The sequence below is a fragment of the Zootoca vivipara genome, chromosome 9, assembly GCF_963506605.1.
Source record: "Zootoca vivipara chromosome 9, rZooViv1.1, whole genome shotgun sequence".
Classification (NCBI taxonomy): Eukaryota; Metazoa; Chordata; class Lepidosauria; order Squamata; family Lacertidae; genus Zootoca; species Zootoca vivipara.
Window position 1 is genome coordinate 68,457,340 of NC_083284.1, and position 23,628 is coordinate 68,480,967.

Genomic DNA, 23,628 nt, shown 5'->3' on the forward strand with positions numbered 1-23,628 from the left:
GGCAGTGTAAGCATGCATGGAATAAATCCTGTTTTTCAGGTTTTCCTTAAGGGGGGAAAATAGCCTCTAGAGCCTCCATTTACCTTGCTGCAGAAGCTATGCAGCAATCAGACAACGCAATACGAGATTAGAATTGTTAGGGCAAAACATAACCTGCCCCCACTTTGTACTACCAGTGGCAATATTCACACGATATGTTGTGTGCATGCTGCATTTTTCACTCAATTTTCGTCTCCCATATAAAGCAGAGTCAGTCCATGGACATTTCAGAATAATTTATTTAAGAATGATGGCTACTGCATGTTTGTTTGTTTTTCCCTGTGAGGAAAATCATCGTATTTTCCTTGTTTAGCAGCATTAAAGAAATTTTGTGTACACAAAGCTAATGAAAACAAATTTAACTTGTCCAAACTGTCTAACAGGGCAGAGGTATCCATGAGGATAGTTTCACTGAGGATAAATCATCCAGGAAAAATGCAATGCTTGCAATGTATATAGCTTTTTTTACATTTTAGCTTATATTTTAATAAATATTCCCTGAAAGAAAATCTGTTTTAATTCCACCATATTAAAATCAGAACATCCTAGTCAAAGTCAGGCTCTTTGGTCTCAGTTGCATAATTATACAACTTTTGCTCATTGTTCCTACATTGGTGGCATGTATGCCAATCGGGGGCGAGGCAAGGCAGGAACAATAAAATCCCTTTCTTCCTGCTTGTTTCCCCCTTGATTTTCTTAGCTTTTTTAGTATTTTCACCTCTTTCTATGTAGTTTCAGAACAAATAGAACAGAATTGTTTTGATGAAGATAAATTGATGTTGGCCTTTAAAACGGTTTCCCCATCATATTTCCTTTCTCCCCAGCTGTCTGAAAACAAATGGGTGTGTTTCTGTTGTGTGTATAGCATACTAAAGTCAGAAAGGAGTTGCTTTCATTTGCTTTTCTGAGCTGTATTGGTCAGTTGTATTATTATTTTTCAATAAATATTTATATACTTATTTGACAGTAACCCCATAACACCTACAGTGGTGCCTTGCTAGACGAATTTAATTCATTCCATGGGTCTTTTCTTATAACAAAAAATTCATCTAGCGAATCCCATAGGAATGCATTGAAAATTTTTTGAATTTTTTTTTTGCCCATAGGAACGCATTAATTGAATTTCAATGCATTCCTATGGGAAACCGCGGTTTGCTAGATGAATTTTTCGTAAAATGAATTCGTCTAGTGAGGCAACCTCCACTAGAAAAAGCCTTTCATTAAGCGGAAATTTCGTTAAGCAGGGCATTTGTTAAGCGAGGCACCACTGTATTAGATATTACTTCTGAGTAGATTGGCCTTTGATTGGAAATTTTAATCTAAGGAAATGGTCACAGTTAAATTTGAAGCAAGGCGGTCTTTGTTCTCATTTACTTAAGCCTCTGGGCTCCACCTCCCATAGACCCTAGCTGTGCCCACCACTGACATACAGTTCCAGTAGATTATCCTTGAGGAAATATGGTCCCTGACAGAATAAAGCTTGATTAAGAAGTAGCTTCCCAAATGCACCTTTCCACCAAAGATGGATCAAAAAAGTAAAGGAGCATTCATCTTGTGAAATGTCAAACACTTCATTAAAGCATCTTGATAGTTCGCACTTCTGTTCTGCTGGTGTGAGATGTTCTGGTGGCATATTCTGCTCAAGAAATTAGATGATGCTTTTCTGAGTATCCTTCATGAGACATCATTAATATTTGTTGATGAAGCTTGGTCATATAGGTGACACAGAAATTATTCAAGCACAAGACAGATGGATTTATTGTAGTATGAAGTCTTTCTCAGGATCAAGAAAATGCTCATCCTCACATGCCACAGCAGAAGCTTCCCCAACCGCCCCCTTTCCTTTACCACTTGTTGAATCACACCTTTTAAATGTATGGAACCCCGTGAGAGATGGGTATACTTTGTGGACCAGAACTACAGTGGCATTTTGCAAATCATGGCTTCTTGCATCTGCAGTGGAAAAGTAGCAACTGTGACTTGGGACCAGTGAGTGCTAGTCAACACTAGTCCTATTCAGAGCAGAGCCACTGAAGTTAATGGACACAACTAACTTGGGCAGCATAAAAAGAACATATTGCATCAAGTGGGCAGTGTGCTATTGTACTTGAGCCATTTCCACAGACCTCTGGTTGGCCACTGTGAGAACAGGATGCTGGACTAGGTAAACCACTGGCCTGATCCAGTAGGCTCCATATTGTCCTTTATTTCTTTTGTTTTCTGAAAAATTTGCCATCTAAAAAAGAAGCTCCAACCCTGAGATGGGTGTACATTTGTTTCCTTCCCACCCCAGTCCCACTCCTTCAGTACTGCATGTTGCCTCAAAGCTGAAGGGAGTAGTGGACTGTGAAAATGCTAGTTCCCCCAAAAGTGCATATCAATTCAACTTTGCCTCATATTGAAATCTTATCAGGCAGGGAAGTATTCATTAATTTATTTGACGTGGTTCTAAAGCTTGCGTCCTGCCTTCAAAAAAGAAAGGAAGGGGCTGTTTTAGAGTTGTTTCTTGGTTCTCTTTTGTAGGCTATCTTGACAATCTAGATTCATAAAATTATGTTTTTTAAAAAAGGAAAGAAGAGAAAGAGGCACACAAGGTTCTAACACAGTGCATGATACATGTAAGCAGGTATCACTGACTGTTTTGGAAATGCTGGAAAAAAGTAAACTGGGATTTCCTCATTCTTGGGCCATATTTTAAGCAGTTACCAAGAGTCACTGGTATACAGTGGTGCCTCGCAAGATGAATTTAATTCGTTACGTGAGTCAATTCGTTTTGCGAAAAATTCGTCTTGCGAATCGAGGTTTCCCATAGGAATGCTTTGAAATTTCTTTTTTGCCCATAGGAATGCATTAATTAAATTTCAATGCATTCCTATGGGAAACTGCGATTCGCAAGATGAATTTTTCGCAAAACGAATTCGTTTTGCGAGTCACCATCAGATTGCAAGACGCATTAATCTTGCAGGGCATTCGTCTCGCGAGGTACCACTGTATTGCTTAGCTTTTCAAACGTACCCAAACCTGGTCTGGGTTTGTTAGTATTCACATGTGAATGTTGACAGTCACCAAATTCCACATGTTCAATGTAGTAACACACACACACACACACACACACACACAAAACAAGCACAAGTCCCAGTATCTGAAGTGTCCCCTACCCCCTGTTGCCACTCTGAATTGCAGCCTGGCCACCCCTGTGCCTGGTGTTTGGGTTGTCTACCCACAAAGCGATAAAGTGATATGAGCAAGAATGGGTGGCGGAAGGTTCGACTGGGGGAATGCCATCTAGTAAATTATTAGATCTTTCCAGAGGTCTATATTTATCCTCTGCTGCACTGACAACAAGATTAAACTGACTGCTCAACAGACATGTAGCCCTTTATTATATGATGGCTATTTAATTTTATTATCCATTCCCAGCTTCTGCCGTTTTGTGTCGTACAGAAGCCCTGCTGATTCTTTTACTGAATCAGGCCATTATCTTGTGTTCAGTGCCTTAAGTGGCTTTAAATAATGTTTCCCTTGATAATCCCATTTCCAAACTCATAAGATGTAAAAGAATCTGTGTGTGTGTGTGTGTGTGTGTGTGTGTGTGTGTGTGTGTGTGTTTTTAATAATGCTGATACTCACAGCATGTCTCCAGGAAGGTTCAGCTCTCTACAGCCCGCCAATATGCATCCACAAACGAGACGCATTATCAGATGTTTGTACGTTAACACTGAAGTACTCTCAGTCACGTTAAATTTTGACAGGAAAATTGCCATCAGTGTAAACCTGTGTTGTAAAGGGGTAAGAGTTTTAGAATAAATTTCAAAAGCACATTGACATTAATCTTAGGTGGGAGCTGGCGTTCTGCAATGGCTAAAGCGGGCCTGCACAATTTGTGGCCGACCTCAGTGGACACAGCCCACTAGCCAGGTAGTGTTGCCTTCCAGGTGGAAGCGACAATAAACACCTTGTGGTTTGGATTCAGTTTGGTGGGTTGAAATATGCGCAAGCCTAGGCTAAAATGGTTACATTCAGGTCTAGGTGAATCTAACCCATTTTGGTCAAATCTGTGAGGGAGCAGACTGAATTTCCACAAGCTGCTAAGAGCAGTTATATTTACTCAAGCTTTCCTTGGCCTCAAATACCAGTCGAACGATTCCTGATTCCTGTAAATGTGGTAAGTTGCTTTTATTGGCTTTTTAAAATTGTACATTGAATTATTTGTATTGGATTGTTTTATTGAATAGTATGCTATTGTATAATACAATACAATACAATACACAGTATTGTATATACAGTGGTACCTCAACTAATGAACGACTCAACAACCGAATTTTTCGACCTACGAATGGGGGTAATGGTCGCGCACTTACGAATGTCTAGACATCCGGGGGGGGGGAACTGCAGCAGTTTTAGATAGGGATTTTCGACTTACGAAATTTTAGATAGGGTTGTTTCGACTTGCGAATTTTTCCGTTTCCAATGCATTCCTATGGGAAATCGCGTTTCCAATGGCGTTTTTCGGCTCTACGAATTTTTCGACTTACGTTGGTGCCTTCGGAACGGATTAAATTCATAAGTTGAGGCGCCATTGTAGTACAATACTATCACAGTACAGTATCGCAGTACAGCCTATAGTAGAGTGCAGTAGATTGACTTATTTATTTATATCTACTTTGAGGACCTTATTTTGGATCAAATGTAGAAGCATGTATAGAATTCTTCTAGATTGGTCAGAGCAGTTCACATACATACATACATACATACATACATACATACATACATACACTAAGTGCATGGGTAGGCAAACTAAGGCCTGGGGGCCAGATCCAGTCCAATCGCCTTCTAAATCCGGCTCGCAGACGGTCCGGGAATCAGCGTGTTTTTACATGACTGGAATGTGTCCTTTTATTTAAAATACATCTCTGGGTTATTTGTGGGGCATAGGAATTCATTCATTACACCACCACCCCCAAAAATAGTCTGACCCCCCACAAGGTCTGTGGGACAGCAGACTGGTCCCCTGTTGGAAAAGTTTGCTGAGCCCTGGCTAAGTGCATTCCATGGAACATTTGATTTCTCTTTCCATTCCAAAAATGGAAAAACACTTCCGCATCCCATGGAGGTGGTGTTGTGGGCTTGCCCCGACCGAACTCTCGTGATGGGGGCTGAGAGCTCAGCCCCCTTGCAAGGTGGGAGTTCCCGCCTCCATCAGACCCGGGCCGACCAATAGGGTCGGCCGGGAGGCGGGGCTTCATTTCTTTTAAAAAAGCTGGAGGCGGGAACTCAGCCTCTTTGCCCCCTTGCTACCATTCCAAAACACCTAATGAGTTTGTGGCTAAAGTGGTTTTTGGATGAAGGACCTTCAGGCTCACACAAATTTTCCTATTCAAATGACTGTCCAAGAGGGGCGTCTACACATGGATAACTTCTTTTTAAAAACAAAACATAACTGTGCTAAATGTTTGTACTAGTGATGCATGCAGTACTCGATTGTGCCATGTGCATGTTTTCCAGGAGTGCAGGGAAAAGGTGGTGCGTTTTAAAATGGGAAATATCAAGGCAGAGAGGGGAAGGCAGTTTAAGCAGCCCTTGCATGCCAAGACGGCACTGCAGTTGGGGGGATCCTTCTCGGGGAGCAGAGGTAGAAGCAGGGAGAGGAGGAGACAGAGCTAGAGCTATTGGATTGTCCTTGTAACATTTGCAAAGGCCATTCAATTTAAGGGAAGACCTTTTAAAGAAAACTTTAAAAAAGGTGGCCTTGAAAGTTTGCTTTAGGCAAAACTTGGTTGCAAATTAGAGGTGCGACTTGACCTGCGACCTCCATATTTATTCGGATGCTTTCCATTATACAGAAGAGTTCTGTGGCATTGCAGCCGAGGACGAGGTTGTGGGGAAGGGAAGGGATATCGTCAAAGCAAAACAAAACAAAATTTAAAAGGCTGGTGTTTGAAGGGAAGCATTGTTGTGGAGCATGTACCACTTCTGCTGTGCAGAAGTACATAAGTGTGAGTGATGTAGAGGTACTTGTTTATTATAGAGCACATTTCAATGCAGTAATCATAAATATTGCTAAGGTTGTGCTCTGTTGAAATATGACCTACATACTCTTGATTGTTTGTGTTACGTGATTTGTCTGACACCCATTACATCCCGGGTAATGGCAGCCATTTGTTGCTGTGCACAGCAGGCGCTTTTGACAAAGGAAAATAGGCAGCAATAAAAAAGCTATAGTCTGAATTACATTCTGCACAGTGCCGCACTGCTGAGAGTTTGTGCAAGTGTGTTAACAATGCTCTGAACTGCCTCTTGTCAGCCTTCAGCCTGTAATGGCCATCTGTCCTCACATAAATCTGTCAAAACCTGCTAAGTTCAAGAGAGAGCACGGAATATACCTTGCACTGTCAACGCGAAAATGTACACATTTGGCAGAGAGAAAATCAGCCGGCGTGAAATAATCCAAAAGGGTGCAGAATGTTTTAGCACTATTGATTTAGGATCATGGCATGAGATGGAACTCAGATCACTGTGATTAGAGGAAAGGCAAAGCAGACGGGATACTCGCTGTGAATAAATATGGCGCTAATTTTTCTCAAAGTTTATATACAGGGGAAAGTAGGCAGAGTTTGGTCCTGGGTAGAAAAGAAGAAGAACCAATGCAAAACTTTTCTCCTCCTTACTTAAATAAATATTGCACCTCCCCCCTCTTCGCTGGTGACATTTAAAAGTCTTTTCTCTTGTTACAGTGCTTGTTGAAAGAGGTGTTCCTAGGGGTTGGTGAAACCAGTCCCCCCGCCACGGGGGATACAAAATTCACGCTAGAAATTTATCTATGTAAATGTATGTAAAGTCCCTTGGAGGCAGGTCTAATTTTGAATGCTCCCCTATGTGAAAAGTTTCCTGCAAACAGAAAACCAGCACAGCCGGCAAAACCTTATGCTAGCTTTCTGTCAGAAAGGGACAAGCTCTCAAAAGTGTTATTCCCCACATGCACATTCTGTTTCCTCAGAACCATATGATTTCATACCCATCTTATTTTCTTGTTGAGGGTGGGTGGGGATTAATTTGTTTAGCTTTCATTTTGCTTATGTGTGCATTTATAACTTCATTTCAACTTAAAAGGCGTCTAATATACATGAGTTGTTTAGTTTCTGTGCTTAGTTCCTAGTCCTTATTTTTAAGGCTCCCCAACTCTCTCACACTCTCTCTCTCCTTAAACATACAATAGTGCTTCTCATCTCATCTTATTCCTTTTTGCACATTTTACTAATGATATGGAAGTATTTTTATTTTAGGAGAAATTCAGTGGTGATTGATTTTTTTTAAAAAAAAAAATCAGACACTTGCAAGCCCTTTTGTGCAGCAGCCTCGCCAACTTTACCATACATACCCTTCTATACTCCATTGGCTAGAACAGGTAGTCATTATCATTTGGGGTGAATAAATGAGGCAGCCTTTTTTTTTTCATAAAGCTTATGACTCTAATAAAATTATTGGCCATATTGGCCTTCATCAACAAGTAGCTTTCCCCCAAACACCACATTACCTATGTAAAAGAAAAAAAAAGCCAAATAAACAAAAATATACCAGGAAAGATTCTAGAGCAGATCATTAAGCAAACGGTCTGTGAGCACCTAGAAAGGAATGCTGTGATCACTAAAAGTCGGCATGGGTGTCTAAAAAATAAGTCATGTCAGACTAATCTGATCTCATTTTTTGGCAGAATTACAAGCCTGGTAGATGAAGGGAATGCTGTGGATGTAGCCTATCTTGATTTCAGCAAGGCCTTAGCCAAGGTGCCCCATGATATTCTTGTAAAGAAGCTGGTAAAGTGTCGGCTAGACAATGCTACCATTCAGTGGTTTTGTAACTGGCTGACTGACCGAACCCAACGGGTGCTCATCAGTGGCTCCATCCTGGAGAGAAGTGACTAGTGGGGTGCCACAGGGTTCTGTCTTGGGCCCACTCTTATTAAACATCTTTATCAATGACTTGGATGATGGGCTTGAGGGCATCCTGATCAAGTTAGCAGATGACACCAAATTGGGAGGGGTGGCTAATACCCCAGAGGAAAGGATCACACTTCTAATTGACCTTAACAGATTAGAGAACTGGGCCAAAGCAAACAAGATGAATTTTAACAAGGAGAAATGTAAAGTACTACACTTGGGCAAAAAAATAAAATAAAAATAAAAATGGAAGGCACAAATACAGGATGCGTGACACCTGGCTTGAGAGCAGTACATGTAAAAAGGATCTAAGAGTCAACAGTGTGATGCAGCAGCTAAAAAAAGCCAATGCAATTATGGGCTGCATCAATAGGAGTATAGTATCTAGATTAAGTAATAGTACCACTGTATTCTGCTCTGGTCAGACCTCACCTGGAGTACTGTGTCCAGTTCTGGGCACCACAGTTCAAGAAGGATACTGGCAAGCTGGAACGTGTCCAGAGGAGGGCAACCAAAATGGTCAAAGGCCTGGAAATCATGCCTTATGAGGAACGGTTTAGGGAGCTGGGTATGTTTAGCCTGGAGAAGAGAAGGTTAAGGGGTGATATGATAGCCATGTTCAAATATATTAAAGGATGTCATATAGATGAGGGAGAAAGGTTGTTTTCTGCTGCTCCAGAGAAGCGGACACGGAGCAATGGATTCAAACTACAAGAAAGAAGATTCCACCTAAACATTAGGAAGAACTTCCTGACAGTAAGAGCTGTTCGACAGTGGAATTTGCTGCCAAGAAGTGTGGTGGAGTCTCCTTCTTTGGAGGTCTTTAAGTGGAGGCTTGACAGCCGTATGTCAGGAATGCTTTGATGATGTTTCCTGCTTGGCAGGGGGTTGGACTGGATGGCCCTTGTGGTCTCTTCCAACTCTATGATTCTATGTAATCATATTGCAGGAGCTATAGGTTTCACATATTTTGCCCAGTTCCCAGTTTGGCTCAAACTGACCAGCAAAAACATCTATAATATATTTAAATGTTTTGGGGGAGTATCGGCAAAAAAATTAGAAAAAGAAGAACCAGTTCTTTCACTGAAGGATAAAAGAGTTCCTTTGGAGTGAAGAGTGCTCTTCTGCAGATTATACACATTTCTCGCCGTCTCTCTTTTGGCCTGACACTGATCAATGGTTGATCATACCTCTGTTGAGGTAACATTCCTGATGCAATACAATATTGTTCCCTCCATTTGTCAGCACAGTTCCTTTTGCAGACCTTAAAATTGCATCTTGAGGGATTAAACTAGACCCCCTTGTCCCTGATGTAGGACATAAGTCCCCACTTCTTTTGTGGCAGGGGGACTCCATTTTGTGGTTTGCCTCAGGTGCCAAAATGTCTTCCGCTGGTCACACTACCTGCATCAGTGACAACATGGCTGTGCAGTTTGCTGGATTATTGTTAGGGACCCATAAAGGCCTTGGGCTGTTACGTGGTGGCTTGGTGTATTGAGACACACCTTGGATGCCTCTGGTGAGATGCTTATGTGTTGTTCCTTAAGCGGAACATTTCTAAGAGCTGGGCTGTGTGTTACTGGCCATTGGAATGCTGTAGGTTATGGTTGAGGTCTGTCCGGTTTTTGTCGTCTTGTTTTTCCAAAGTAACACCTCCGTTCCTCTTTGAATTGGCTTGTCTGGCATAGAGATCTTCAGTTTCCACATTGTAAAACTAAAACAGCAGAGTTAAATACAATTCTGCACAGCTTTATTTAAGCCAGTCCTGTGCTGTTGGTAGAAAGAACCAGACTTAAATCACCCCTGAACAATATTTGACTGTTCAGTGAAGATTTCCACCCATGCAAATTTCTGAACCTCCTTTAAAAAGAAAGAAAAACAACTTGTTTCATTACCTGGCTTAGCTCTCGGTTAACTTGCCTCTCAGCTAGGAAGATGTACTTCCCAACATTTTGGTTTTTTAAAAAATCATTCGATTAACATAATCTTTTATAGAACCTGAAAGAAACTCAAAAAGAGTTGCAGACATCCACTACACAAAACTATCAACAGTGGGATGAAAGCTTTGCCTTCTTTCATTCTAGGTAGTTCAGCGTGGCTGTGTGTGATCTTCCATCTCTGCAAAGAGATCTGGCATAGTAAATGCACATCATAGTGTGTGGGGAGAGAGCGGGGGAACCTGGTAGTTATTGATCTGACATTTGTCTCCTCTTTATTTACTTAATCCTCTATTTGCTCAACACAAAGTAAATTTCAGTCTCTCCTTTGTAATGTTCATTTGTAATGTTCATTTGCCCTTTCAGTTTCACTATTGTTCTGTTCCTCCCATCTCTCTCTCCCCCCCCCCCCCCGGCAAAAAACAATGTTATAGAACAGGCATCCCCAAACTGCGGCCCTCCAGATGTTTTGGCCTGCAACTCCCATGATCCCTAGCTAACAGGACCAGTGGTCAGGGGTTGATGGGAATTGTAGTCCAAAACATCTGGAGGGCCGAAGTTTGGGGATGCCTGTTTTAGAAGAACCTTGTTGTTTTGTTTTCAATATTTTTTTGTTTGTTTGTATATTAGCAAGGGTTTCTTGAATTATTGAGCTCTGCAGACCTGAATCATTGCTACAAATTGTATGCTAATTTTAGGTCTTGCATCTCTTTGTGTTGTCTGTTACTGAAGTACTGCACGTTTCTGTCATCTAGATTGTTTTAGCTTTAAAAATAGTTGGATTGGGTGGAGATGACTGTGACAGTGTTTTCAATTTACAGTCTAAATCTACCATTTTCAGTATCAGCTTTGTATAATGAATGCCACCGAAATTAGTTCAAACTCCCTAGCTATTGAGAGGACACCCAAATAGTCCAAAAACCTGATAAGAAAATAAATTCATAAAATCAAAATCCCCCCCCTGCCAATAGTGTTTGATGTTTGAAGGAATAAACATTCCTTTAGACGTTATTTTAGTTGTGTGGTTACCAATCACATCTGCTGTTGTTTTCTTAAATAATACTATGCGTGTGGGCCCCAATTCTCAGTGCATCTGTGTCATACAGAGAAGAGAGGGTTGCCCCTTCACCCCCAACCACAATCTTGATGAAAATTGATTTCCCCTATGTGGCAATAAGGGGGGAAAGCTTCCATTGATACCCATGTTAGGTTTTTTGAAGGTTTTGATTTTTTGGAGGGTGTTATTTGCAGTATTGGGGTGATTTTCATTGTGATTGAGGCTGGGGGAGGGAAGAGTTAAGGATCTCTTCCCCATGTGCAGTTAAAGAAGCTTCTGGTTTGTCCTGTGCTGATATACACCCAGAAGCCCTTTTTAGAGCACTTCTTTTAGCAGCTTTGGAGCCGTAGGAATGCATGCCCCTCCCACATCACTGTGGTAGTATTGAAGACCAAGGCCAAGTGGGAGGAGCCCATGATTTGGTTCTTCTCATGCCAGTATTTATCCAATTACTTGGGGGTACAATGCTGGTGTGGAAAGGAACCACAACATTCGCTTCTGCCTTGTGATCTAGGACTTCGTGACATTACCAAGTGGTGCAAACAGGATCCATGCTGCAGCTATTCCACACCACTAAAGGTAATAACAGAAGGGACTTTTAGTAACATCAGCATCACTTTTTATGTTGCAAGGGGTAAATAAAAACATTGTTTCATTTTTAGGGGTTTTTTTTGTGTGTGTGTGTTTCTTTGCTTGCTTCATTCATTCATTCATTTCAATTAACATGATTTCTTTATGTATATAGCACCCTCAATGTTCATAACACATTATAGAGTAGCAACAAGAAGATAAATCTTTTCCTCTGAGATCCTGAGCATCTAAATTTCAACTTGGGGAAGTCGATGGCGGGAGGTGAGAAAGATGGATGCCAGTGTGAACTAGAGAAGACTGTGTGTTCGGTTTAGATGCATGCACATAAAATAGGTGAATAAAGGTTTTGGCAAAGGTTTTGTGGAAAAGATGGGTTTTGAGGATATATTTCAGGGAAGCGACAGAAGGGGGCCTCATGAAGGTGTTTGGGGGAAAAGTTAGGGTAGAACCCACATGCTAACCAACTTGGGTTGGTTTTTGCTTTGCTTTCCTCTTAGGCCTAACTCCGCCTACAACCCCTCCTCACAAAGCCAACCAAGACAACCCTTTTCGGACTTCACCAAAGCCAAAGTCGCCATGCAAGACTGTTATGCCACCTTCCAAAAAACCGCGCTGCAGTGAGTCTTCCAGCTCTCAAGGACATAACTTAGTTCGGAAGGGTCCAGAACGGTCAGAGCTGTATGCGCAGCTTAGTAAAACAACTGTGCTGTCTGCCGGTCATGAGGAGAGGAAGACAAAGCGGCCCGGTTTGCGGCTGTTTGGTGACCATGACTACTGTCAGTCTGTTAATTCGAAAACAGAAATACACATCAACCTATCCCAGGAGCTTGAGGAGTCCAGACAAGTCCAATTGAAAGGCTGCTTGCCTGAGCGGTGGTGCCATATCTGTTCTTCTTTCGAACAAAGTGACCAGTATAAGAGAGAAATTTCACAGGCGAACAGGCAGGATTTGCAATGCAACGGCCGGAAACAGCTCCAAGACCAGGAAATCCGGGCCGAACTCAATAAGCATTTTGGTCCCCCTAGCCAAGCTGTTTTTGAGGAGGAGACCACTAAAACCAGTGCACTGAGGGACAACGGTAATTATAGTGACGAACAATTCTCCAAGCTACCTATGTTTATAAATTCAGGACTAACAATGGAAGGTCTTTTCGATGACAGCGAAGATGAAAGTGACAAACTGTGCTGGTCGTGGGATGGGACGCAAGCCTACTCCTTGTTTGACCTGTCGGCTTCTTGCTCATCTCTTAACTCTCCATGCAGAGATTCAGCGTCTCCACCCAAATCCTTCCTTTCTCAAAGATTCCAAAGGATGCGTTCTCGATCAAGGTCCTTTCCTCAGCACCGGTCTTGTTCCCGCTCTCCATATTCCCGATCGAGATCAAGGTCGCCGTGCAGTAGATCCTCCTCAAGGTACTGTACTGGAAGAAAGATGCTGAGCAGTAACAAGCGGCATGATGGGATGTGACTGCCCGCTTGCAGGAAGTTGCTGTGCTAACCTTTTATCAGCAACCTCTCCGATGCAAAGCTAGTTACAGTTCATATGAAACGAGGCCGACAGTCGCTAACTCAGTCATCTATTCTTATCTCAGTAAAGAATTTGCAGAGAGAAAATAAATCACTTGGGCAGACAAAAGGAAACACTTTCCCACACAACACACAATTATGGAATTCATTCCCGTAACATGTGCTGATGGCCAACTAACTTAGAGGTTGTTGGGTTATTATTATTTTTTAAAGGATCAGTTGAAATTTGTGGAAGTGAAGCCTCTTAAAGGATAGGAGCTCTGATAAACTAAGTGGAGTCCCCATGATCTCTCAATATGCAGAGCCTGACTTGTACGTCAAAATGGAGCCACATAGCTTGCCATTGCTGGAGTCAGAATCCTAGACAAGTTGGACCCTTGAGCCAGCAAGGCAATGCATCTTTTGTTGTTAGGTGGCTAAGAAATGCACATATTATGACAAAACCTTATCAGCAGATAGAAAGAAGCTATAGATGTGAGCCGTAGGAAGCAGGGGGATAACTCATCCTTTACAATCAGTGACAAATGTTCTTTTTTATTTCTTCTAACAGATCTTCCTACTATCATGAGTCCAGTCACTGTAGACCCCTGGCATATAGAAGTTCTCCCTTGTATTCAAGATCCCGATCCCGATCGCCATATAGCCATAGACCCAGGTAGTGTAGCATCCCCTATTTATACGTCTCACATTTTTAACATATATTTCTTTATGCATGTGTCAAAGGAACAACACACCCAATCTTTATTATTCATTGTTCCTCTGGGAAATTCAGGCACTTGATTTTAATGATTAAGTTATCTCTCCTAGATATGACAGCTATGAGGAATATCAGCATGAAAGGCTGAAGAGGGAAGAATATCGCAAAGAGTATGAAAAACGGGAAACTGAAAGGGCCAAACAAAGAGAGAGACAGAGGCAGAAAGCAATTGTAAGCACTATGCAGATAACTTTCATTTTGGAAGAGATTTGTTTTATACTCCTTTTCTCTGTCTTTTTTCTCCTTAAAGGGAACAAACAAAACACACCCATGCTAATCTCTTCACATGCATTTCTCAGTAATTCTGATCTCCTGTGCTCCAGTGTGCTTTCATTTCAATGCTCACTTTGCCTTTAAAATGTAATATTTTAAAGCTACTGTAAATCATCACTTTCTACATTCGGTAGCCACTAGAAGACGTATTAGAAAAGGGCTTTGTCATGGATAGTAAGCAGCAAAGTAGCTTAAATTTTCGTAGCATATGGGATGTATAGAAATATATAAATCTGCCATAGAAGCAGGAACTTCAGTGATGCAGACAAAAATGTGCTTTGTCCTAAAATGTCCGTCTTGGAGCATATGTGTGCTACAAAGTTAAGGCAATTGTGCTCTGATTTCAATGCCATTGCATCTCCTGAAGAATCAGTGACTCTTAACTTTGTTACAGACCCTTTGCTCCCTCGCAGAACTAAAGTTCCCCAAGAAAAGGAATAACTTTTTCAACCAGTTTCAGTCTTTGTGTAAATTTGCCCCCGCCAGTGAAAGTAATTGGATAAATGCAGAGTATTGGCATACGGTTTAGTGGTGACACAAAAGCTATACATTAGTTTTAAAACAGGACTTGTTAGGGGTATGTGTGTGCTGGGACTTGTTATTGCTGAAAATAGTTGGCTGACTGCGTGAGGCCAGAGAAATATCACTCTAAAGAGTTACAACATGCCCTTGTATGACCTCTTGTCCCATACGCTCCCCCACCGAGATGTTGACATTCCTGCAATGACCTTGTGTTCCTTTTTCAAGCAATAGTACAATAGCTCTGATTTTTCCTAATGGCTTGAGCAAAGCCTGGGTCCATTTATTTCTGGTCAGAAGTTTTGGGAATACTCAATTTGAGCTACATTGTTGGGCTATGGGGTCAAATCCCCATATTTCCACATGCAAGGGATTGGACTAGATGATCCTTGGGGTCCCTTCCAGCTCTGCATTTCTATGATTCTAAGAAATAATACAAGTCACCTAGGCACTGGCAGATAGACTATAGCAGCAACATGCAGATTGTGAAAGCTTTCACATATACGCCTTCAAAAATGTGTTCGAAAAATATTTCAACTGTCATTCCATGTGTAAAGTAAGGTCTAAGGTATTCAGACAGAGAGCATATGCCGTTGTTTTAATTTTCTTTTGGCAATTTAACATTACCCTATAAAAGAATGAATCCCCAGGCATCCCCAAACTTCTGCCCTCCAGATGTTTTGGAATACAGTTCCCATCTTCCCCGACCACTGGTCCTGTTAGCTAGGGTTCATGGGAGTTGTAGGCCAAAACATCTGGAGGGCCGCAGTTTGGGGGTGCCTGATCAAGACCATTTCCAACTCCAGACAGTGTGCTCACTGCTCGTTATCAGGAGGGAGAGGTGGAGATGTGAAGTGGCGAGCTCAGCGCAGGGCAAACACACCAGCAGGAGCAATGGACTGGCTGCACCAATGCCTTTGCACTGCGCTGACCTTCCTGCCACTTTCCCCTCTCTGGATAAGCATCAGTGGCTCAGCTCTTGGGAAGTCAGGTGAGCAGGAAGGACTGTAGCTCACAGGCAGAGAATCTCCTTTGTGTAGAGGAGGTCCCAGGTTCAATCCCTGGAATCTCCAGGTAGAGATTTGCCTGAAGCCCTGGACAGCTACTGTCAATCTTTGTAGGCAGTGCTTTGACTCAGTATAAGACAGCATTCTATGTTCCTCTGCCTCACACTACTGACTTCAGCTGAAGGTTGACCGAAACAGCATTAGGCAGTCAAAAATGTTTTGGGAAATAACAGAATTGCTATGATTAAATTCCTTCCAGCAGCACCTTAGAGACCAACTAAGTTTGTCATTGGTATGAGCTTTCGTGTGCATGCACACTTCTTCAGATAACTAGGATTGCTATGCTTATTCACTAACGAATGAAACAGAAATTGGTAGATTCTTAAGCATAAAGACAAACCCCAAAATTTTGCCTACATCCCTTTCTTCCTGGTTACTTCCCGTACTCATATCCCTGCATGCAGGCATGGAAACATTACTTGTCCCTCCTGCACAATTCCTCCCCCCTCCCACTCCAGCATTACTCCACAGTAACTTAAAGCAGGACTTTGAGTGTGGCAGCCCCTGTTCTGTGGAACAGAATTACTGCCAAGATACGACAGGCTCCTACAGCTTACACCAGGCATAGGCAAACTCAGCCCTTCAGATGTTTTGGAACTACAACTCCCATCACCCCTAGCTAACAGGGCCAGTGGTAAGGGATGATGGGAGTTGTAGTCCCAAAACATCTGGAGGGCAAAGTTTGCCTATGCCTGACCTACACTTTCTGGAAACAATTGAAGACGTTTTTGTTCTGACAAACCTTCCCAGCTTAGATAAACAGGTCTTTGCCACAAGTGTCTAATTTGTGTGGTTTTTGTTTTGTTGTAAATGTATCTGCATTTTTAACTATTTGTGTGTATGTGATTTTGTATAAGGCAATTAATAGATTCGTGATGATGATGATTACCAGAGCAGGGTGATGTGGACCAATGCAGAGTGAGACCATACTTCTCCTACTGTTAGAATTATGTTACCAGCTCTTCAGAGTATGCACTCTTAAGAGCCCAGATAAGAGGTGCCTGCATTTTTTCATTTGCTAAAAGCAGCAGTGTGTGGATGCTGGGATAGGGGGTCTGGATAATCTCTTGGAAACATGCATGGCCATCAAACATTGGCAGATGCATGCAAGATAACCTTAAAACTTGTTTGAAGTTGGAAAGAGAGCTTCTTTGCTGAAAAATAGGATCGCCCCCTGCATTTACAATTTTTTAACAATAATTTCTAGAACAACTACAAAAGAGAGCATGATATTGAAGTGACACAATGCAGCAACTTTGTTGAAGCTAAGATACAGTGGTACCTCGGGTTACAAACTTAATTTGTTCTAGAGGTCCTTTCTTAACCCGAAACGGTTCTTAACCTGAGGTGCGCTTTCGCTAATGCCCCCCCCTACCGCCGGCACGCGATATCCATTCTCATCCTGGGGCAAAGTTCTCAACCTGAGGTACTACTTCCGGGTTAGCAGAGTTTGCAAAGTGTTTGTAACCCGAGGTACCACTGTACTTTCATCTGAACAGTGCCTGGACAGGAAACGTCCTGGAAACTCTATGCACATTACCTTGATTTCTTGGGGTTTTTTTGGGGGGCGGGCAGGAATGTTCACAGCCACTATATGTTATGATGTTATGATATTATGTGGCCTTAAAAGAGAGTCAGACATATTCATGGACGATAGGGCTACCAAAGGCTATTAGCTAGGAATTAAATGGAACCTCCATCGTCAGCTAGCGTATATTACTAGTTTACTAAGAACAAGCAGTGGGGCCACACTGTTTGCTGCTTAACCATGTATTGCTTCTATTCACCCTTGCACATTTATGGCCCCGTATCAGAGAAACTGCAAAGAAAGCTACTGTATCGCTCTTGGAATTATGAAAAAGCCATGTAAGCCTGTACCCAATCTGTGGACACAATGGCATGCCGTTTAAGGGAATAGTTAGTGGAATCTTTTGCCGCTCTTGCATACTGGAGGACATATGGTACATTTCAGTTTCAAATTTGAATTTCTGTGCCTTGGTCGTTTTTACTTATTCCCTTAATTGTACTTCACCAAGCCTTTTTTTTTTTAATGGTTCAGTTTTAGCAGGGTTATCTCTCGCAGCCTAAATAAAGAGAAGAAGGGGAAATAGAAGCCAAGAATAATCACACTCGTGACAAATCTCGTGGAGCATATGCAGTATTTATTCCCATCACATAGCTCTATTACGTTTTCAATGTTGGTGCATGAAACATTATGGTTCCCCCCCCCCTCCCCTTCCAATCCAGATATATTATCTGAAATGAAGTGTATTAGAAAGTCTGCTCCATGTTATGCTCCATCTGGTCAGTCATTTTGGTTCAATAGCTAGTGTCAACCAAATTGTTTCTTATCAAGTGGTTCAGCGCAGTTAAGTTTTGTTTTGTTAAGACATTTGCGTGTGATGGGGGGAGGAATATTGCAGAGCATGTGCAAATCTTTACTGTTCCCAGATTTATGAGCTGAATCCTCCTATTCCAAGGCAAGGCCATTAGGAGCAAACACAACCTAAAATAAAGTCAAGGAGTATGAAATGGAAATAGAGACCATGCTTACATGTTCCTGACACATTATACCATACGTTGGTAATTCTTCTGAGACTTACCCCTCAATATGATGTCGCCATTGTTGCCTCTCTCCATGAATTCTACACATGGACTGAGTGCACTGTTGCGCTCCGTGAACTGGGAAGTGGAGACTCCTTGTGCTATCTAGAACCTTAGAACAGGTTTTCTCAAACTTGGGTCTCCAGATGTTGTTGGACTACAGCTCCCATAAGGCTTGGCCACTGGTCCCGATAGCTAGGGGATGATCAGAGTTCTAAATTAGTGAACACTTGCACATAGATTTTCTGATACCCCACACCCCATGGGGTTTGTTTTACTTCACACTGCGTCGGGAAGGTTTTGGCATCACATGGCACAGCAGAGTCTCAAACAAAGATGGGTTCTCCCAAGCCCACATTCCCATCATGTTTGAAGTCCCAATGACATCTATGCTGGCTTCGTCATGTCCACAGACTGGAAGATGGCAGGATCCCCAAAGATATTCTCTATGGGGAGCTGGCTTCAGGAACCAGGCTGGCCTGTTGGCAGGCCAACTCTGCATTACAAAATTATCTGCAAGTGTGACTTGAGGCTGGCAATATCAACTACATTGTGTGGGAACCCCTTGCAGAAAAACACAGCGTCTGGAGACAATCAGGTTGTGTATCCACAGCAGTGACAAGAGGAGGAATGACCATTAGAAGGAATTCAGATAGAACAAACACCACCTGCAGTAAAACAGGTGTCTGTCCTGTACAGTCTCTACAGCCGCTGGAGGAGCTGTAAAACTCTCCAGCAGTTTGACTTCACCCCTGAAGGCACACTCTTCCATTGTCTCCTGAGACAGAAGGATGCCAACAAAACATGTCCATGGAGCGTTAAAGTCAGACCAAACTTGCTCAACGTACAGTTCATTCCATTTCTTAGGAGTGTACAAATCTGCTACAATTTCTGCAGCCCATTTTTTTTCTAGACAAAGGGATTTAGCACTTTAAAATTTATATATTATTTAATTTTTATATAAGAAGAATTTATACACAGCCTTTCAGTGTCTTGCAGCACAGATAAAAGTTGGTTAAAAAATGCAAAATCGCTAAAAATCAAAGAGAGATAAGTGGGAGTCTTTAATGGGAGGAATATAGGTACGAGATCATGATCTTTGATGAATTTAGAGGATACTGTTATTGGTTGTTTTTGGACGTGAATGATGAGATAAATGTATGTTTTCTCTTTCTTTCTTTTTTATTCTTTTTTTCTTTCTCTTTTTCTTTTTTTCTTTATGCTCTGGAATATTATGTTTATCATTACTTTCAATGCACCATGATTGTCTTAATTATTATTATTTAGAGATGAAAGTTTCAGTTTCTTTTTAGTAGTATTTTTTTCTTTTTATTATTATTATATGATTTATATGATTTTGTATATTATGATTTATATATGAATTTGGTTTGGTTTGGTATGACTGTGGTCTTCGAGTATGTATGGATTGTATTTTAATCTAAATCTAAAGTTTATTTTAAAAAAAAAAATCAAAGACCTGATCCCTACAAAAAATAATAAAGACAACAGAGAATTTAGTGCTATTGCCAAACCACCCCAAAACAGATAAAAGGTGGACCTGCTCTTTCAAATTAGGTGGTCTTAAACTAAAGTATTAGAATTATATAACACCTCAATTTTATATATGTATTTTCAAATAAGCTATTTCATGTGCTCCTCTCCAACAGGAAGAACGACGTGTAATTTATGTGGGCAAAATTGGGCCTGACACGACCCGAACAGAACTGAGAGACCGGTTTGAAGTTTTTGGTGAAATTGAGGAGTGCACCGTAAATCTACAGGATGATGGGTGAGATTAGCCTTTAAGATTATTTCTTGTTAGGAAGTGTGTACAGTGGTACGTCAGGTTAAGAACTTAATTAGTTCTGGAGGTCCGTTCATAACCTGAAACCGTTCTTAACCCAAGGTACCACTTTAGCTAATGGAGCCTCCCGCCGCCGCCGCCGCACGATTCCTGTTCTCATCCTGAAGCAAAGTTCTTAACCCGAGGTACTATTTCTGGGTTAGGGGAGTCTGCAACCTGAAGCGTCTGTAACCCGAGGTACCACTGTACACTTAAAAAGAAAGAAAGATGCCCATAGGTTTGTGGCAACAAGAAAGTACTGTGTCAGAAGTCAAGCTAAAGTTTTAAAAAAACCTTCCCCCCACTTTCTCCCTTATTTATTAATCCCGCTATAGTTGAGATTTCATGTCCCAGAAAAAAGTATTTAGCTGGCTGACAGGACAATTGTGCTGATGAATGGACGCAGTGGTGTTGGCATTTACGCTAGGTGAGCCCCCGTAGAGTTCTTGCTTCTTAGGAAATGGTGACGTTGGGCGTGCATTAATACTTTTTAATTGCAATTCTCAACAGCATGTTTTCTTTTCAATTACAGAGATAGCTATGGTTTCATCACTTACCGCTACACTTGTGATGCCTTTGCCGCTCTAGAAAATGGGTACACGCTGCGCAGAGCCAACGAACCTGACTTCGAACTGTATTTTTGTGGACAAAAGCAATTTTGCAAGTCAAACTATGCAGACCTAGGTATGGCATTTACTTGGGGGGGGGGTTGGCGGGGAGGGGCTGAATGTAGGGTCTGCAATTTCAGTTTACCCGAGGTCTTTCTATTATTTTTCAAGCTGGAACGAACAATAAAAATTAAATTTAGAGCACCTTGTTTGAAAAGTAGCTGCAGTTGTTTCATAAGTGCTTTCTAAACCAAATTCAGGTCTGTTTTTGCCAATGTGGAAAATTGCCATTTCGACGTTCTCCGCATGTGGGAACAGCAAAGGGAGCCCTGCTCTGCTTGTGGTAAAGTGTTGTGAAGTTGCTTCCTTGCCACCACAGATTTCAGTTGTGCCTGCATTCTATGTGCCTCTGCAGAACTGCACTTGGGCAGTTAGTGGACTTCAGAAAGCAGCATTGCACTAGGGATGAAACACATGTGCTAATCCTCACTCCCTCTGCTCATATTCTCACCACCTTCAAATTGTGATAAAGCCACTTTTTTTAAAATTAATTAAAGCATGTCTGTTCCAGCTCCTGCCAACCTAGCAGTTCGAAAGCACACCAGTGCAAGTAGATAAATAGGTACCGCTGCGGCAGGAAGGTAAACAGTGTTTCTGTGTGCTCTGGTTTCTGTCACAGTGTCCCATTGCACCAGAAACTGTTTAGTCATGCTGGCCAGCCACCCAGAAAGCTGTCTGTGGACAAACGCCGGCTCCCTCAGCCTGAAAGCGAGATGAGCGCCAGAACCCCATAGTCGCCTTTGACTGGACCTAACCATCCAGGGGTCCCTCACCCTTTACCTACCTAGCATCCTGGACCTTAGCCATTTTATACATCACCACAGCAGCACCCATACATAAGGCAGCTAGGACTTTCATGATAAATGGCTTCGGTGTTTATCCAAAGACCCTTTTTCTTATAATGAATTCTCTTAACTATATATTTGAATATTAAAGGTTAAGCAGGAGGACAGGAAATGTTTCTCTTTTACCAAAAATAGGATTAAGTGTGATGACACTTGTAGCTGTCCTTAGTAGTCTAATTATGTGGGGATTTTTTTAAATATTAAATTAATGACTGAGATCATTAAGATTTCAGCATACTGCTATTCCTCTGTCTGAAATCTTGTACACCCTCCCTCTGCTTTGTGTAATGCGGGAAGTGAATACAAAACAATATTTCCCCATGCCAATTGATGTCTTCTCCGAGTCTAAATGATAAAGGCGATATGCATTGTTCAAAGTGAATATGCTATAATTCACTTCACTGGCTAAATAGATAGTGTAAAGCCGCAGAAAGGCAGCTGACTGCTGGAGAGATAGAGGCCCAGTGATGAAAATATAAAAGGTGGCAAATCATTTGTTCAAACACTGGCTGATAAAACCAGTAAAGACAGATTGAAGTCTTGTCTTGACTTATTTTCCACATTGATGAAGTCAGGGGTGTTTTTTAGTATCGCAAAACATCTAGGGTATAAAATAAGCTGCCTTAAAGAGACCTCCTTGAACATTATCCATCACTGGGGGGTGAGTTCTGGAAGAGCTATCATGTTTTCAGTGTGTCCTCAAATCTTTTCCTCATCAGAACTCCAGTATGCCTCTCCGAGGTTTTTGTTTTAAAGATTGCTGTCTTTTCCTTTAAGGGGGGGGGGGAGAGAATGAGTCAAATGTAGAATTGCAAAACCCTGAACACGAATAACTAATTTATTATCTATTTTAAACTAATCTGTTTTCTAAAAGGTGGTTGTAGTCAGGGGAACTACCGGAATAGTGCATCCCACAATGTGTGTTCAAAATGGCTTGTAACATTCTGCAAGGAATAACTGGGACCCATTAAGAAGTGGGAAACAGCCTAATATGTTGGGAAATAAATGCAGCACTAAAGCTAAGAGGGTTTTTTGGTTTTTTGTTTTAAAAAGGGGGCTTGTAGTAAGCATTTGCTTACATATCCAGAACCCATCTCACTAGGGTAAGAGCCCTTTATGAGTAGCCCTGGAGAGAGAGAGAGAGAGAGAGAGAGAGAGAGAGAGAGAGAGAGAGAGAGAGAGAGAGAGAGAGAGAGAGAGAGTAAAAATAGCCCCTTCTAATGCTTCTTGTAGTGGTAGTGGAGTCTCCTTCCATTGGCCTCTGTGTCATTACAGGGGTCAGCAAACCTTTTCAGCAGGGGGCCGGTCCACTGTCCCTCAGACCTTGTGGGGGGCCGGACTATATTTTGGGGTGGGAAATGAATGAATTCCTATGCCACACAAATAACCCAGAGATGCATTCTAATTAAAAGAACACATTCTACTCATGTAAAAACACGCTGATTCCTGAACCAGCTGTGGGCCGGATTTAGAAGGCGATTGGGCCACATCCAGCCCCCAGGCCTTAGTTTGCCTACCCATGGACTAGAAGATTGAGGTAATAAGGGAGAACTGGATGCTGCCCCCCTCCCATAGCAGTGTCACCCCTTCTGGGAACTGGTACCAAATGGTCCCCTGCAAAATGGCTTTAATGTCAAGTGATGTGGAAGGAGCCACCTTCCACACAGCAGTGAAGATAAGGTTGGAAGGAAGCCATGTCACTAAAAATAATGTTGGCTGGACCTGTGGATAAGTAGCATGAAGAATGCAAATGGAAGGGGGTAATTTTTAAAAAATCAAGATGGAAAACTATGACAAATACAACAGGAAATGGAAACGGAAGATATGGAACTGGATGCGAATTAATGAATGCATAATTTTTAAAAAAACAATTATGGAGTATCATTTAATATATCATCACAGAGAGACTCTAGTATAGACAGAGGTGGAAATATTAGTGCTTAATATGGAGGAATGGTTGTGGA

General features: G+C 41.8%; 1 protein-coding gene across 7 annotated transcripts in view; it reads left to right on the top strand.

Moving 5' to 3' along the window:
• PPARGC1A (PPARG coactivator 1 alpha) overlaps positions 1-23,628 on the top strand; it is a 604,317-nt gene that overhangs the window by 577,641 nt on the left and 3,048 nt on the right. For 6 of the 7 annotated variants that reach the window (XM_060278954.1, XM_060278951.1, XM_060278953.1 and 3 more), the window contains 5 exons: positions 12,059-12,974; positions 13,639-13,743; positions 13,896-14,016; positions 19,976-20,097; positions 20,684-20,835. In XM_060278954.1, the coding sequence (XP_060134937.1) occupies positions 12,059-12,974; positions 13,639-13,743; positions 13,896-14,016; positions 19,976-20,097; positions 20,684-20,835 (1,416 nt within the window). The remainder of the gene's footprint in view (positions 1-12,058; positions 12,975-13,638; positions 13,744-13,895; positions 14,017-19,975; positions 20,098-20,683; positions 20,836-23,628) is intronic. The other variant, XM_060278952.1, reaches the window with a different exon arrangement.